Source organism: Pteropus vampyrus, unplaced genomic scaffold (genome assembly GCF_000151845.1).
Source record: "Pteropus vampyrus isolate Shadow unplaced genomic scaffold, Pvam_2.0 Scaffold49, whole genome shotgun sequence".
In the NCBI taxonomy this organism is placed as follows: Eukaryota; Metazoa; Chordata; class Mammalia; order Chiroptera; family Pteropodidae; genus Pteropus; species Pteropus vampyrus.
The window spans coordinates 3,074,349-3,090,420 of NW_011888830.1; the positions used below are offsets into that span (position 1 = coordinate 3,074,349).

Below are 16,072 nucleotides of genomic sequence, written 5' to 3' on the forward strand. Positions count from 1 at the left end.
AAAATGTCAGCAAATAAATATATCTGATCTCTTCTGGGTAGTTAAAAAAATATATATGTATAAATATACATTGATGCCATTCAAATGCAAACCAATATACCAAATGCTGTACAAACTAGTACTTAACTATGAACAAAAATAAACGTTCTTTTACTCTGAGAAGATTTAACAGTGCATATAAAGCAAAATTCTAAAATTTGCATTGGATTTTTTATTTGTATAGCATCTTCATGACCTTTGAAAGTTGTGACTTTTGATACGTATCAGAGATTTGACCTAAAATCTAACATTCACAAGACAATGTACATTTCTCTGAATGTTTCCTGTGAAACCCGTTGAACTCTCCGTGGCTATTTTTTTTCTTGTTCTGTGAAATAACTAGAATGTACAGTGCCTCTTACTGCTCCTTGAATCACGATGGCCACCAAGTAGGCCACTGCTCCAACTACATGGCCCATTGCCTTTTTCACTAATAAAAACACTGCCTTTTGGAATTTACATTTTATTCATCATGTACCCTTGGGCTTCCTAGAGAAAAAGACTGTGAAATTAATGCAGATTCAGGTTGATTTTATAATAAAACCACAGCACACTAAAAGCCTGGCTAAAGCCACGCAGACTGATTTCGCTTATGATCTCTGATGACTTATTTAAAAGAACACTGATTTTCAGCTTCTTTAGCCTTGCCCAGTTTGAACTTAGGTTTCAGAGAACAATTTAATGTTCCACTCAATTTCCTCAAAGCATTATTATTATTACTACTGAAAAGATTCCCAAATGAAGCGGATCTAAACACTAAGAGGCCTGTTGTCATCCCAGAGGAAATGCAGGAAAGCGAAATTCTGGCCTCGAAAACGCGAGAGGGTAGCCCCCGTTGCCAGCAAGCCAAATAGAGCGTTCTACTTCCAAACAACCAGCGACTGTTTGGTTCATGTAAACCAATTTGTGAGCCACAAGCTATATTTCCTTTTTTCGCTCCGCCCGTGTACCTGGTGAGATTATCGAGTCGGTGCTGTGTTTAATCAGATGGCAGCGCCTGCCCTCTGAACCCAAAGCACAGCAACATCCGGTCATAAAAACAAGTCAATGCATTTTTTTTTTTCTTTTTTGCACGATGCTGTAATTTTTAACACACAAAAGCTCTCGGTGCATGGGAGATCCAGCTCACGTTCGCCTCCCAGGGAAACCGCTGGCCTTCTGAAGCCTGAAGTACAGCTCGCTATGGATGCTGAGACGTTTCACATAGTTCTCTGACGTAAGAGCAGCTGGCGACGCTTTTATTTCAACATGCTGCCTGTGCCTATACTGGCTGCAGCTTTTGTCATCGATAAAAGCAATTTGGCGCCCTTCTCTCAGGCACCTGGATAATGTGTGTAATAGGGTGTGAGACAGATGACAGTCCCTCTACTGGCTCCCATATTGATAACTCATCTCTAAAAATGAGAGCGTCCCAAATCCGCCATCCGTTTCACAGTCGTATCTCTTCAAAAAATATTGTCATTATCGCTGACATTATTAACAGAGGAAATAACACTGAGCGTTTCCTTTTTTCCGTGCCTTATCTTGAGACTATAGTGGAGGCAAAAGCAAATAATCTAACGGAAATGTGACCTGAAACCATGCGAAGCCTGGACTGACTCTGCTTTTAAGAGCCAAAGAGATTGTTTTGTTCATTTCATTTGCTCTTATTGTCCAGGAACGTGCGCCAAACTGACAGTTTCCAAACAGAGGTTAAATGCATAAGAAAACATATAAAATGTCAGCAAAAATCAATCGGGCACCGTTTATGCATTTACTCCAGTTTTGGAACCAGCAGAAATTTTGTAAATAACAGAGAGAGAGAGAAATATAGTAATGAACAGGTCTCCGAAGAAACGTTATCAGCGCTAGAACAATAAAATCATATCTCTATAAACTCAACTCGTTGCCCTTTCATCTATGAAACCTGCACTTAAAGCCCGACTGATGCTTCTAATTATATGATCCTCATCCCATCCAAAAAAACAAAAAACAAAAAACAAAAAAAAAACCATCTGACAAATCTGACGACTTCTTTTAACCTTTTTACTCGATTGGCAGTGCTGCAGGAAGGGCGAGGCTGTCTCTTTAGGGGCTCTGTCAAGTTCTGCACTGTATGCTGTGCTCGATTACTTAAAAGAGAAAATTACTGTGTCATTTACAAAGTGAGAGCGTCCGCTGAAAAATTTCACTCTCTATGCTGCCCAGGATGAAGTTAAGCAACTTCAGAACCGAATGTTCATGGACTGGTAGCTTGTTAACCTTTGTAATTTCTCTCAAACAGGAGGTCACGGTTATGTTATGGCTAAGTTTCAATTTTCTTTTCAACACTGCTGACAAGGTTGTGATGGTTTTAGGATTAGGCCTCAAATCTATGGCGTTTCGCTAAGATCTCACCACCGAGACTGGCTGCCGGCTCCTTCTACAAGCCACCCAGACAACTTCCCATTGGACAGGAATAACTTAGATGATAACTGCCCACTTCATCTTCTTCTAAGAATGGGCTTCTGGGTGCAATGGGGTTCACTGGGTCTTGACAGGACAACTGCTCTGCTCTTATAGGGTCGGTCCATGCCCCAGCTTTTCTAGACTGTTGTATATGCTGTGTCAGTGGTCAGTTCTCTGCCTATCGACCAAAATGCAAAAGAAAGTTGACTGGGGAGAAAAGACACAGGTGCCAAAATAATGAAGCTGCATTTTTTTGGGGGGGGGGCGGGGGAGCTGGGAATTAGTTAAGACAGCCTGTACATTACTGTCTTAAAACTTCTAAATATATAATAGCAAAAAAAAAAAAAAAAAAAAAAAAAAAAAATTTCCATTTGTAAATGCGGCCAACCTGCAATTTACACCTTGCAATTATTTATTGCCTCCACTTTCAGAATGTCAGAGATTGCTAACAGAAGTGGAAAGGAGTTGAATTCTTCTTATTTCGGTAAGGTTGCCTTCTTGCTGCTCAAACGGATAAATGATTGACTGGGGAAAGGTTTCTCAAAGTAATTTCCTCCTACAGACAGGACCTAAGGAAAGCACGTAGCCCTGTCACAGAGAAGATTCTGGAACACATCTATTACACTTGTCATTTCAACTGAAAGGGTATTTTAACTCTCAGGTGTCCCACCTCTTCTCTTGGCGGCAAGAGATGTTTTAGAGAAGTGGATGACTCCTTGCCCTGCACAGAAGCACAGGCGCTTTCGAAAGCACATGCAATGCCAGGGCCTCTCGCTCTTCTGCCACTTCTTTGAAAGAGGCGCAGCAGCCTGCTGTATTTCAACTGAAGGAAGCATCATTTAAAATAACTCCTGCAGCATGAAGGAGATTTCAATCTATGGAAAACTTGTTTATAAATTCCCACCCAGCCGAAAAAAGATCGCGAGGCGGCCAATTTTCCTCCCTGTATCTTTTTTAGCAGTGGCAGGGGTTATTAAACATATGCTACTGGTATAATATTGAAGCATCAAAACTGACGCTCTCACGCACCATCCCCAATGTCTGTTTAAAAGTGGCATGGAGCGATCATTCGTTCATAGCGCCTGAGGTTAAGTGCAGACTAGGACTTAACAGTTGGCAAAATCTCATTCTGGAAATGAGACTGAAAGACTGTATTCAGACAAAGACAACAAGATGCGATTAATCACCCAGGGGGCATCTGATTAAAGTTTCTACGTGTTTGAATGCTTAGGTGCCATCCACGTGGGCAAGTCTAAAGTCTCGTGATCCGGACCGAGTCCCCCACTGTGTACATGTTTTAAGAGTCAAAAGCCCTATCCTAACATCCTGACCAGATTAACAAAAAACAAACGAGGATTTAATGGCTGAATCCAGTTTGTGCTTGCCAACATCCCTAAAAATATTGCCAATTCATTTGTCAAGGGTTTTGGCAGGAGAATGTTAGAACATCATAAACAAGGCTTGAATATTCTTAAACAAGCAGACAGCTACCTTAAATGGCAGTGAAGATGTGACTCCAGTTTGTGGGAAAGAAAAATGAAATAAATTTTTTCATTGTCTTTGAGTTATTATAGATATTCAGTTGCCATGGTGCAGAAAACTCTGTAAACTGTACCCAAACAGTCCATGCTGACTGTGGGATTATGGGTAAATGAGGACATGTGCATTTTAGGAAAATCGACATGGTAGGATAACACTGTCATAAACGCACTGGCTCAGAAGCCTCAAGCTTTGGTTTTGAGAGCAAACACCTCGCCGGACTGGCCACGTGTGGGCTCGTGGCTGTTTGCTTCCCCATCGAAGGCTCGTGCGGCAGGCCTGAGGGGCTGATCTGCCATGGCAGAAGGAGCCGAGGGTGAGGGGGGTGCTCGAAAGCATCTCAAACCAGGTTTTCCAAGCCAGGCAAGAGGGCGGAATGGGCTGCTGCCCTCTTTTTTGGATGTGGGCGTACACACCCTGCTGTGTGCTGGGTGGCTTCGATGCGCCCGGTGGGGGTGAGTGCTGTCTCTGTGGTCACGATAGCTTTCTGGGCGTGTGGCGCAGTCCGTTCTGGGACATGGCACAGACCGGGTGCTGGTGAGTAGTTAGCTGGTCAGTGGTCTTCCCTGCCAAGAGGTAGACCACGATTTTTTTTTTGTTAAAAAGAGCGATTCTAACTGAGAGCACAGCAGGGCTTGACAGGAACAAAGCTGTGGGTCCTGGCAGCTCACGAGTCAGGTTCAGTGGGGGAAACCGAGTCAACGAGCTTGGAGAACGCTCTGTGAACACCTATTGGGGAGGAATTTCCACCACTGGTGTGGCAGAGAATGGCACGGACGCCCGTGGGGAGCCGGAATCACGGGCTGCCCCCTTTGTCATCACTATTCTTATAGCTGGACTGGGAAAAGCAAAAAAAAAAAAAAAAAAAAGTGAACCTCTCATGGCGCCTCTTCCTCACCATCACCCAACGGTTTGATCTAAAACCTTCTGATGGACTAGCGTACGCCACAGCTGAGTACCAGAAGGCGTTTCCCAGAGCAGCCGAGCTTAACTTCGCTTCATTCTCGGCCACTTAGTGTTGAAACAGCTGGGCCAGCGACGGGCACCGAGGCCAGAAGTGCTGAGCGCCCTTTCTCTGTGGCACCGCCAAGGGGAGGCGGTTATCGATATGTGATGTAAAACTGCGATTCTTTAGTGAAAGCAGAGTAGCAGCATGGAAGGGACTCGTTCCCTGAACAGACGCACTGATTCAGGAGCGGCCCCCACGCCCAGGAGCCCCTGCGTCCCGCTAAGCGGAGACTCGCCACTGTCTGTCTTTATACGTCAGAACAAGTGGTTACAAATGAGTATTTTCTTTTCTGCCATAGGGAATTCTCATCAGTTCACCAGAAATTACTCCTCCATTAAAAAAAAAAGAAGAAGAAGAGGGCCGGGAGGGAGAGCCTACCCTTTACGTGGAGCCAGCGCTCGCACGAAATTCTGATGAGGGTCTGCCAGGCTGTTTCTGTGTCTCGTGCTGGCTAATCAACCACAGGGCTGATCCAAGTGGCCAAACTCCCCTGTCAAGTCCTGCGCCCAGCTCTTTCTTATGCAACCTTACCTGCGGAAATAACGCACGTCTGCTCAAGGAGCTCTGGACGCTGCGGGCACCAGTGCCATTCATTACTGTCCCCACGGGATGGATGGGGATAGTGAGGGAGGCGTGTTGCATGAACGGGCCCAGCTGGGCAGAGGGAGGGGCAGGCGTCAGGCCTTCCTGACTCAGGGTCAAGGTCTCCCTGCTAAACCATGTGGATAATGCACCTGCACAAAAAAATCTTCCACGTCGCTAACCAGTGATGCTCTAACGCAGGGGTCCCCCGCCCCCGGGCCGTGGACCGGTCCCGGTCTGTGGCCTGTCAGGAACCAGGCCGCACAGCAGGAGGTGAGCGGAGGAGGAGCGAGCGAAGCTTCAAGATCTGTATGTGCAGCCGCTCCCCAGTGCCAGCATCACTGCCTCGGCTCCGCCTCAGATCCTCAGGTGTTAGGTTCTCACAGGAGCACCGGTCCTTGGTGCCAAAAACGTTGGAGACCACTGCCCTATGAGATATGCAGGGCAGATACTAGGACTGCTGCCATTTACAAATGGGGACACCGAGGGGGAGAGGAAGGAAGATGAACTGACTGCAGGCACGCGTCATGTCCGGACAAGTTCTGGGAGGGGATCGTGAGGCCACTATGAAGTTCACTAGGAGTAGTTCAGGGGGCCGCCTTTGTACTTCCTCCACGCCACGTGCCTTGGCGAACGAAAAAATGCAATGATAACACTGACCAGCGACTGAGAATGACGGCAGGAGAGAACGGTGGTTCTAATTCTGCAGCTGGCAGCAGACAAGGGGCTGCAAAAATATCACCGTTCCCTGCAGAGTTTATTCTGTGTGTGGCCACACCGCCTCCCCCGCTGGCAGTCTCTCCCCTGGCTTGTCAGCCTTCGGGGCCTACGTCTATCGTAAGTGCAGAAGGACCACGTGATCAAACGCGGTGAGCCCAGGGTGCGAATTTGCTGGGATGGCACAGGGGGTACGCGGACGCAGTCCGGGTGTCCTGCTGCTTGGTGAGGCTGGGCAGGAGGCAGAGGCTGTGTGGCTCACCAGCACGATGGACTGTTTTGGGGTGATGCCGGTAGTGGCATCGGGCCTGCTGTTCAGAGACCCCCTCACACGCTTGCCCCCGCCACCCTTCAGTTTTCCTCTAGGCTCCCCCCGTTTGGGAACTGGAGGGCGATGTGGGGGAACACTTCTGTTTTCCGGGCCTGTGATGCTAGCCTGCAGCTGCCATCAGGAAGCGTCATGTCTCAGTCGGAAGAAGAAATGCTCCTCCTGGCATGGGGCTGGCTTTAAGTGAGACCAGGGGACGGGAAGGCCACGCTTCGATGCTCAAGGCCCCATCTTGGCTCCGCGCGTGTGCCGTGGGGTGGCAGCACTATCTTGGGGGGTGAAAAGCCACTCCTCGCTGGCCCGGTGGGACCCACGCTGCTAACTCCCTGAACAGAGCGAGATCCATTCTGTGTTGCCAAAGCACGGATTTCTCGGAGCTGAAAACTCTGTTTTACATGCTCGCTCTCACTTCGGCCTCCCTGCGCTGATGCGGACGCTGCAGTCCGATGAGTGTTAACACTCAGTGACAGCCCTCATGAGTGGTTTAAGGAAGGGGGTGTGTGGCATGGTCACAGGGGACGGCAAACGTGGAAAGGACAGTTACTTCCAACTACTTCGTGTAGCCGCTTGCAAAAATACTGGTTTTCGTCAATGCTCGGAGCCAGAGCCTTTGCCTTTGCCGTGGTGTCAAAGAGAGGCCTACGTCCCCCTTCTAGATAGAAGTCGCCTCTCTGTCCCTAAGCAGACTCCCTACTCTCAGGACTCCAGGAGTCCGGCCTTTGAAACAAAACCCAGCACCCCAAGACAGGCCCAGTGCCCGGGGCCGTCCCTGCCCCACTGGGAACGCGGACGGCTTCTCTTGCTCACGTCACCTCTCGCCGTGGCGAGGCCCCCACCCTTCCCGCTGCTCAGCCACAGACAGAAAGCCAGAAGCTAAGATGAAAACAACACATGTTCTCTCTCCTCCTCCCCGTCTCTCCCTCGTCCCCCGACATCTACTTCGATCTGAGACTGGGAAGCGGCATGCGAGGACGGCAGGGCGGGCTGCCGGCTTCCCGTCGGACAGCGACGCCCTGAGCTGATAAGCTGGCTCCGAGACCTCCCGCCTGGAGAAATAAAAGGTGATCGTTTCGGCTACGGTGAGTTCAGGCCCGGCTGCCTTCGCCACGCGGGACGCGCTCCTGCGTAACCCCTTGCTGCGTGCGGTGGCGACCTGGACCTCGCCTGTGACACACAGTTCCAAGGAGCCCTCGAGGAAGGACACTCCCGGGACAGCGCGCTCACCTCGACTCAGCCCGTCGGGGCCCCGCAGGATCCGGCACTCCTCTATCTGGCCGAACGGAGAGAACATCACCCTGACGTCATTCTCGTTACACTTCTTCGAGACCATTCCTATGAACAGTTTTCTGTCTTCCACGGCTGGGAATAAAAAAAACACGTGAGCGGAGGCCGCTGTCGTGCCTTCCCTTGGAATCGACGCTTCGCGGCCGCACTGAACTGGGTGCCGGTCGCGTGGGACTAAGCGGGGGGCGGCGGGGGGCAGGGGGGTGGTGTCCCGGGGCTGACTCTTTCCCCCTCCCCCTCCCGGGACACTGCACCTCGCTGTGAGCTTGCTCTTCCTCACAAAAGGTCTTCCTCGTCTCTTCGCAGGACACAAAACATCATGACGTCCGCCCCTCCTCCCCCGCACCCTGCTTTGAAACGAACAGTAATGTATTGACTAGAAGGTTCAAGTTCTGTGTACCTGCTCAACCACCACCATTCCCGAGCTAGTTTAGGACACGGATTTCTTTCTGGTAGATGCTCTTTTACCAAGAGGCCGGGAGAGGGAGAACAACAGAAACGGAAGCAGCGGGAGGAAGAAAACATCCCTCCCTCCCGATTTCAGATGCTTTCGTCCCCACCCGTCCGGACGAGTGCCGGCGGAGGCCGTGGATGACCCCGTCCTCAGCGTGGGCTCTGCCGCCCTGAGTGCGGCCGCACATGTGGCCTGCACGGTACAGCGGAAGAGGAAGGTGACCCCAGGGACGAGAACGGGGCTGTGGCTGCTCGAGAATCCTGGCGGGCAGGAGGCCCCGTGCTCAGGGTGGAACGCGTACCGAAAACGCGATGAGCAAGAACAGTCTACCTGCTCGGAGGCAGGGCTCTTGACGAACCCAAAGAAAGGAACTTTGGGTGTCATGACAACATGCAAATCCTAACCTTGGAAAGTGATGGGGGTAAAGACGGGAAGGTTTAACCTCAGAGGACCTGGAGATTCCCCTCAAAATCGACATGCATGGGCCCAGGATGACCGGCTTACGTTTGGCCCCAACGGCGCGATTATAGCGAAGCTCAGGGCAGTGTCGAAAGGACGTCACTGCCTCTGATTTCTGGAGGGAGCCACGGAGGACCGGACTTCCTTACATAGATGCGGAATCTAAACTTAAGTTCTTTTTTCTCCTTTCAGAGTAAGTGAACTACCAATGATCACCCCCGGGAGCCAGTGAGGGGGCAGAAGGTCAAGGGCAGCGCTGGAGACACGAGATGCCTGGGCAAGGGGCTTCCTTCCTCATGGTGTCAGTGATGCCCACGCCCGGATGGCCATGGCCACGGCCACGGCCACGGCCACGCCAGAGCCCTTTCCACGGGAGAGCATGCGGCATCTCTGGAACCGGAGGGGGCTGGAGCTGACTCATGGGGCGGGAGGGAGGGGACCGTTTCTAGCGGTGGTTCGTACGCCCCTTCTCCCCGCTCATCTCTGGGGCTCCAGGCTGAGGAAGCCACGGACGACAGCTTTACGAGAGTAAAAATAAATTTATAGTCTGTTTATTCTGATCCTGAAGAATCTGGATTTAGTTCTAGACAAACGCAAATGATACATTCCTGGTCGGCCTTTGGTTTTAGTAGTAAACCTATAATTGTGGTATTTAGCTAAAATGATTTGTAGGTTTTGAGCTTTAGGGGGATATGATACTAAATGAAACGGGCAGCTCCTGAGCTAAAAAGTATTTTTTTTTTTTTTTACTAAGATGAGTATTAAGAGAATGGAAATCATTTAGGAAATTCTAACTTCATCGTCATGAAGGGTAAACTCAGACAGCCAGGGAGATGGACGATAATTCTTGACTTTTTTCAATAACAAGTGTTAACAACAACAACAAAAAATTGAAACCTATACCATCTATATGCTATTAGAAATGCTAATTCCTGTGTGTGTGTGTGTGTATGTGCACGCACATATGTGTGCACGTGTGCATGGGTCAAAGCAGCTGGATGTTTGCCGCCTTTTGCTAGTCAAGGTTGATCTATGGTTTTAACAGCTTGGGCTGTTTGCTTTAATGGTAGAATGGGGATAACTACACATATCCAGCTTTCTTCTCCCTGAAGTTTTCCTGATTTTCCAGTAAAAATTTATTTATTCATACAATTTCTTCTTGGGATTCTTATGCTAAGGAACCCCAAGCAGCTTTGTCAACATTTTAAGTAAATATAATTATCTTGAATTCACTGAACTTTTTCACCAATGTTTGATAAATTTCTTGGTGGGCTTTTCTTAAGTATTCTCGGCAGTATCTCACTCATTTTTTTAAAAAAAATCTACAAGAATGGTGATTGCTTCAATAAACCTACCACGTTCATAGTATTTGCCTAAGTGACTTAGGGGAATTAAAAAAAGAATTAAAAGGTCCCTGCCCTCTTAGGAAAAAGTCTACTTTTCTTTAGAATAATCAATGAATGAGGGCGGGGAAATGCTTTTGTATACAAAGTGTTGTACAGGTGGGGTTACTGCCATCAACAGCAGCAGCAGAACTGGAAGGTTCTCCAGACCAGCGACCATTTCAAGGTCTCATCCCATGGTTTAAATAAGAAAGGGTTAATATTCTAAGTTTGGGGAATAGAAACTTCAGTTTTCAAAGATCTCAAACTGCAAGTCTGTGCTAACACCTTGGTATATAACCTGTCAAAGTCACACCTGGATTTGGGGCGGCCTGAATTAATTAACAACTTCCCAATGTGTTAGTGCTAACATATGGCATTTAATTACTGCCTGCGAATCTGTGAGTCTCTCCACTTTGAATTTCAAAATTGTTTCTCCGTCTTCTAGTCACTCAGAAAGTGACTGGATTGGGAACACCCTGTGATTCCTGTGTGTACGGGAGCCTGGCAGGTCTTCACCCTCCCCGACAATATTTCGTTACCTTGACTCCTGCAAGCTCTGAACTTGACACCTGGACACTGGGGGTTTCGGAGGTCCTAAGAGATGGGGCTTGAATGGCTTTTCTGGATTTGAGGCTTTAAGGACTTCTGATGAGTGGTGAGGTTGGAGGGTTTAAAGCAGGATGGATTTATGCTCTGTCTACAGAGTCAAAAGCAATCCTCTTAACCAGGACAATGGCCTAAGAGTGAACACCGGCCACAGGCACTGAGACGCCCAAGCACCCAGGAACCAGAGGCAGCCTCTATGCTTCCTTATCACGCACGGCTGGACCAACTTCTAACCCAGCAACTGGCTTCAGTTTCCAACCTCGTGCAGCTGGTACCTCTTTCCTGCATATCGATGAAGGCTTAAAAGCTGGAAAGGAGGCCCTCCAATAATACATGGCATTACAGAGAGGAACTACGTTTGTGCTAGCGTATGCTGAGTCCTGAAATCCACTCCTCCAATGCCCTCTCTACACCATCGCTCGACTCTGTATAACGGAAGAATAACAAAAAAGTTGGATTCTTTTGAAATGTAGGTATTGATTCTGCGTGTTGTTCTTACAGGCCCCAGCATTCTTTTGCAAATGCAGTGGATTTGTTTTGTTTTGTTTTTTTTTTTTTTGGACACCTGGCACAGCAGAAGCAGGAAGGCCGGAGCAACATGAGTGAGTCTGCGAAAATGTGCTAGAGGCTGCAGCTAAAATCAGAGGCGATTAAAAGGGTGGACCACAAGAAGCCAGAGAGTCGGAAGCTTGTTCTATGAACTACTGATGCGTAAGGCAGATCGAAGAACAGACCAACATCTCTGGGCTCACCACGGAGGTGCCCTTTGTCACCATCTCCAGACGGACAAAGCTGGAGAGACTGACTGCACTTCTGGAATTCATCTGTCCATCACTAATTAATCTGTGATGAGCAGCCCTTTCTTGCTCAGCAAATACAAAGTTTTAGACATCTGAACGCAGTGATAATGAAGTCAGTCACTGTCTAGCTGTGAGGAGCCCTTTGTGCTATCCATAAATGTCAGCAAACTCCATAAAAGAGCAATTAGGGCCCTCCCTACGCTCCTTTCACACCCGCAGGAGCTATTCTGAGCATCCGAGCCAAGGAAACCTGTGTGATCTCTGAGCTCTGGGAGCTATGCTGACCTGTCGACACTGCCATGTGAAACCAGAAAAGGCGTGCCACTTTTATCACTTGCTTTCGAAAATTATGCATTTCTCCTGATTCTGCCAACAGGTCCAAGGAGAACCTTGAACACTTCATGGCTCAGCAGGATGAGGTCCCACTGGCACCCCCATCAAGAAGAGCACTTTAACAACAGTTTTCAGCCCATTTATGCTTTTTCGCTTTTTTTTTTTTTTTTTTAAACAGGAAATCAAGATGGATCCACAAAGCAAAGGAAGAAGTGGCCCAGCGAGAAGGTTTGGGGCTCTTCGTGCGCACAGGTCTACGCTGGGTTGCAGACAGCCCAAGGCCGGCAGTGCCCGCTTCGGTGGGCTGGAAGCACACCAATGCCTGCGCACGGGGAATATTCACCATGTGCCCGGTGCTATGCTCAGCCACGCTGACCTGTGCACTCCTCAGCAACAGCTAAAGGACGAGGTCAAACGCCAGAGCCCCGCAGTCCCCTCTTACAAGACGAGGAGGCCTGGTGAGGTTACGAGATGTGACCAAGGACACAGTGAACAAGTGCAGGGTCAGGGGTCAAGCCCAGGTTCCTCGACATAGTTTTAACTGCCACCCCACGCTCCCCTGTGAAAAGTGGCATTGTGGGGTGCTGTCCCATCTCAGCAGGCCAGCACCCCGTCAGGCACAGCGGGGTGCGCTGACGGCAGTTTAGTTCTGTTGCTGTGGTTCTAGACCCGCAGTGAACATTGCCCACAGCATCCAGGGCAGACACTGGACAGCAAGGGCATGGACCATTCCGAGAGCTCCGGCAGCTGTCCTATATAAATGGTTCTCTAAGGTGGGGTTCATGCCTATGCAAAAAAAAAAAAAAAAAAAAAAAAAAAAAAAAGAGAAATCTCTCCATGGTTCAACTATTTAGATGTTTCAGGGCAAAACGCTTCCAACTCAGTTCTCTAACTGGTCATATCTTTACGACTATGACCTACGGTTCAGAAATAAGATAAATTCTTTTCCACCGACTTTCACTTTCTGTGGCCCCTGTCCTGACAGTTTAGACAGTTATGGAGCCAAAGGACAGTCAGCATGTCTCGGTGGCCAGAAGCTCCCAGATGACCTTCGGTGACAGGATCCGTCCTAAGAATACGCGGTTCCTCCCTCCCAGGAGCAGAGCGGACCGTAACCATGTGCGCCCAGAGCAAACGCGTGGCCTTCAGCACGGCAGACATGCTCCGTGCAGAACCCTATAAGGCCAGGAGAAGATGCGGATGGCACAGGGATCGACGTCGTATAGACGCGCTCTACCCCTTACAAAGCACTGTCACAAACATCCCGTACAAGTCTTAACACACAAAAAAGGGCGACCTGTGGGAGGCAGTCACCGCCATTGTTTTATGAATGAGAACGTGAAAGGTCAGTTTTTCTGTGACTAGTAGGTACGATGAGATCGGCAGACTGAATGTAAGTTCCATGAAGTCAGGCCAGTGCCTTTTGCAGTCTTTTTTTCTTTCTAAGATTCATTCCTGCAGCCCCAGCCAGCAACACGCCTGCCACGCAGTGAGTAATCAATGAATAACTGTCGCGTAAAGGAACGAAGTGACTTGACCGAGGTCCCGCAACAAAGCAGTGGCAGATTTTAGACCTTCCGGCGCTGAATGCTATGTCTGTGATAAAGCAGTGGAGGGAATAGGGAAGTCACTCCCAGAGAGGTGTGTGGCTGATGAGAAGCTGGTGGCCGGGGAGCAAAGCACTAACGTCTGTCCCCGACACGCAGGTCGGGTGCTAGCAGCCCACGGTACGGCATGGACTGCTCTTCAAAACCTCTTAGCCTGAGAAGCCAGAAAATAGGATGCACCGCAATTAGCAAAGAAATATCTCGTGGAGAGATTTCAAGCCCGCTCGTCATTTACATGTGCGGAGATGCAGCTCTCTCAGAGCCTGGCTTCTGCCCTGATTACTAATTAATGAGGTGCAGAGCTGCCTGGGGCAGGAAACCGTGGTCATGTCAGTCTGGTGGGACGGGGGAAGCTCTGGGGTGGGAGAAGGTGGGAGAGTCCTTTAACAACCATCTCAGGACACTCCGAAACAAAACAGGGGCAAGAGGTGGGTAAAAATGGAAGCAAAAACTTAGAGAGAGATGTGGCTATCGACCCTCTCGTATGGTGGAGAGTCAAATCTCAATTATTCCCCGGACCTCATCAAATGCATATTTTTGCACTGAGTGTGCATTTATTTAATCGGCAGGCTGAATTCTGAATGAAGGTGGACACGAATGCATCGGTACCACTTAGAGAAGAGCACAGCGAGACAGTGCCCCACGGGAAGGAGCGAACGGGCGACAGCCTAGTTCTTAGTGGGCCACCCTTTCCCGCTCTTCGCTGCATGGTGTAAGACCATTCCTCCCCATCAGGTGGCCCGTGCCGCTCTGTGGGAGCAGATCAACCAAGAGCCAAGGGCCACAGGGTCCCCACACAGAGCCCCCCACTGAGGGACAGGAAAAACCATTTCGGGTAGCATCGTCACAGATCTTACAGCAGAAGTAGACGAGGCAGGAGCGTGCTAGCCACGGGGTGAGTTTCCCGGAGTTCTCTCTGCCTTTCCAAGAGAAAAAGCCACCGGGGCTGTGGTCACCACCCTCCCCCCGCCACACCACACCCCCAGCTGACTTCCCGACGTAAAGAAACAGACATTAAATGAGACAGTCGGTTACCACCTACCGTTTGACTTTTCACTATCTGCAGGTTTCATCTGAATGGGATGATGCATCTAAAAATACAAAAGTGAGAAAGAAAAGGCAGATTGAACAACCTTCGAAACAGTCTCAGAAATCCCACGCTATTAAACTTGACAACTGACATTGTTAAAAAGACTCACGATAATAAGCCCTCTCCCAGGTGAAAGGGACCACAGCAAAATGCAAGCCTGTTTTACGATCAGGAACAAGAGCCCCCTTAAGTCACAGGGCTCTGGGACACAGTGTTTCTAAAGCTTGGGCTCTGCCCTCACACTTGAGTTTGAAACCTGGTTCTGCCACTCAGCGTGGTTGCTGCCGGCATCTCAGAGGTCATTCTGGTCCTGCCGCTCATTGTAGCTACGCGACCTTGGGTAAGGGTCTTAACCTCGCTGAGCTTCAGTCTCCTCATCTACCAGATGGGGGGAAAATACCCACGCGGTGGGGCTGCGGGAACTAAGTGAGAAAGGGCATGGGAAGCGCTTCATCACTTAGGTGCCACGATGCCACGTTTACCGAACACAAAGTGCGGGCCGGGAAGGCGGGGCCGCTGTCGGAATGCAGGCAGGGAGGGGGCGAGGGAGGCGAGGGCCTCACGGTCATGTTCACTCGGCATGTCTGTCGGAGTCGAAAGAACCGCGCACACACAGCGGCGTCCGGATACGGAACCGCGGCCCGTCCGGGCGCTCCCCGGCCCTCTGCAGACTTGACGCCGAGCACAGAACGCTGCCACCATTTCCAATGGAAATAAATTCCTCAAACGACTTTCCGAGGTCCTCTCGCTTCATATTTCATCCCACTCCGAGGAGCATCAGAGCCACAGGGTAGATGGAATCACTGGCTGTGCAAATGCTTTTATCATAATGGGCCCCGTTCTCGTTGAACCTTTAATTTCCCCAGTGGACCTGCATCGCCTGCAAGCCACAGCTCTGGGTTTTATCTAATTTACATGAAACGGGAATGGTACTTGGCTCTGGTACTTAAATGATGGGAAATTATTGTCGGGACCATGTGCAGCTAAAGCCTGCCAGGGTCTTCAAAACACAAGAGGAAGAGAGAAGAGGGAGTACTGTCAGGGGAGGAGAGGCTAAATAATTCAGAGCTGCTCTGTTTATTCTCAAAGGCAAGATGCTCTTATGCATAGAACATAGGCCCTGAGGTGTGGGGTCTACTCGTATTCCCGCTGCCTTCGTTAATCTATTCGATTTGCAGATGAGAGTCTAGAAGGAGGATGGAATGTTTAGGGGTAAGTAGACCGGACTTTTCTCAAAAGCCTGCAAGGTATGCCTAAGCAGCAAGATCGACTGTGGAGACTCCTGATATGGCCTCTTGACCAAAAAAAAAAAAAAAAAAAAATGTCTCCAGGAGACGGACTGAGTCTTTGACCTTGTCCACTCATGAAGCAAACATGTATGAAGCACCCACTGTGCCCCGGCTCTAGGCGAGG

At 49.4% G+C, this 16,072-nt stretch overlaps 1 protein-coding gene across 3 annotated transcripts in view; it reads right to left on the reverse strand.

Annotated features, from left to right (window-relative positions):
• The window catches only part of CELF2 (CUGBP Elav-like family member 2), a 512,960-nt gene that overhangs the window by 62,036 nt on the left and 434,852 nt on the right, over positions 1–16,072 (reverse strand). For 2 of the 3 annotated variants that reach the window (XM_023530355.1, XM_023530354.1), the window contains 2 exons: positions 14,612–14,660; positions 7,866–8,000 (listed from right to left, as the gene is read on the reverse strand). Coding sequence is in view for 1 of the 3 variants with exons in the window: in XM_011359641.2 (XP_011357943.1) it covers positions 6,974–7,027; positions 7,855–8,000; positions 14,612–14,660 (249 nt within the window). In the remaining 2 variants the exon portion in view is untranslated. Of the gene's footprint in view, positions 1–6,973; positions 7,028–7,854; positions 8,001–14,611; positions 14,661–16,072 lie in introns of all 3 variants that reach the window. The other variant, XM_011359641.2, reaches the window with a different exon arrangement.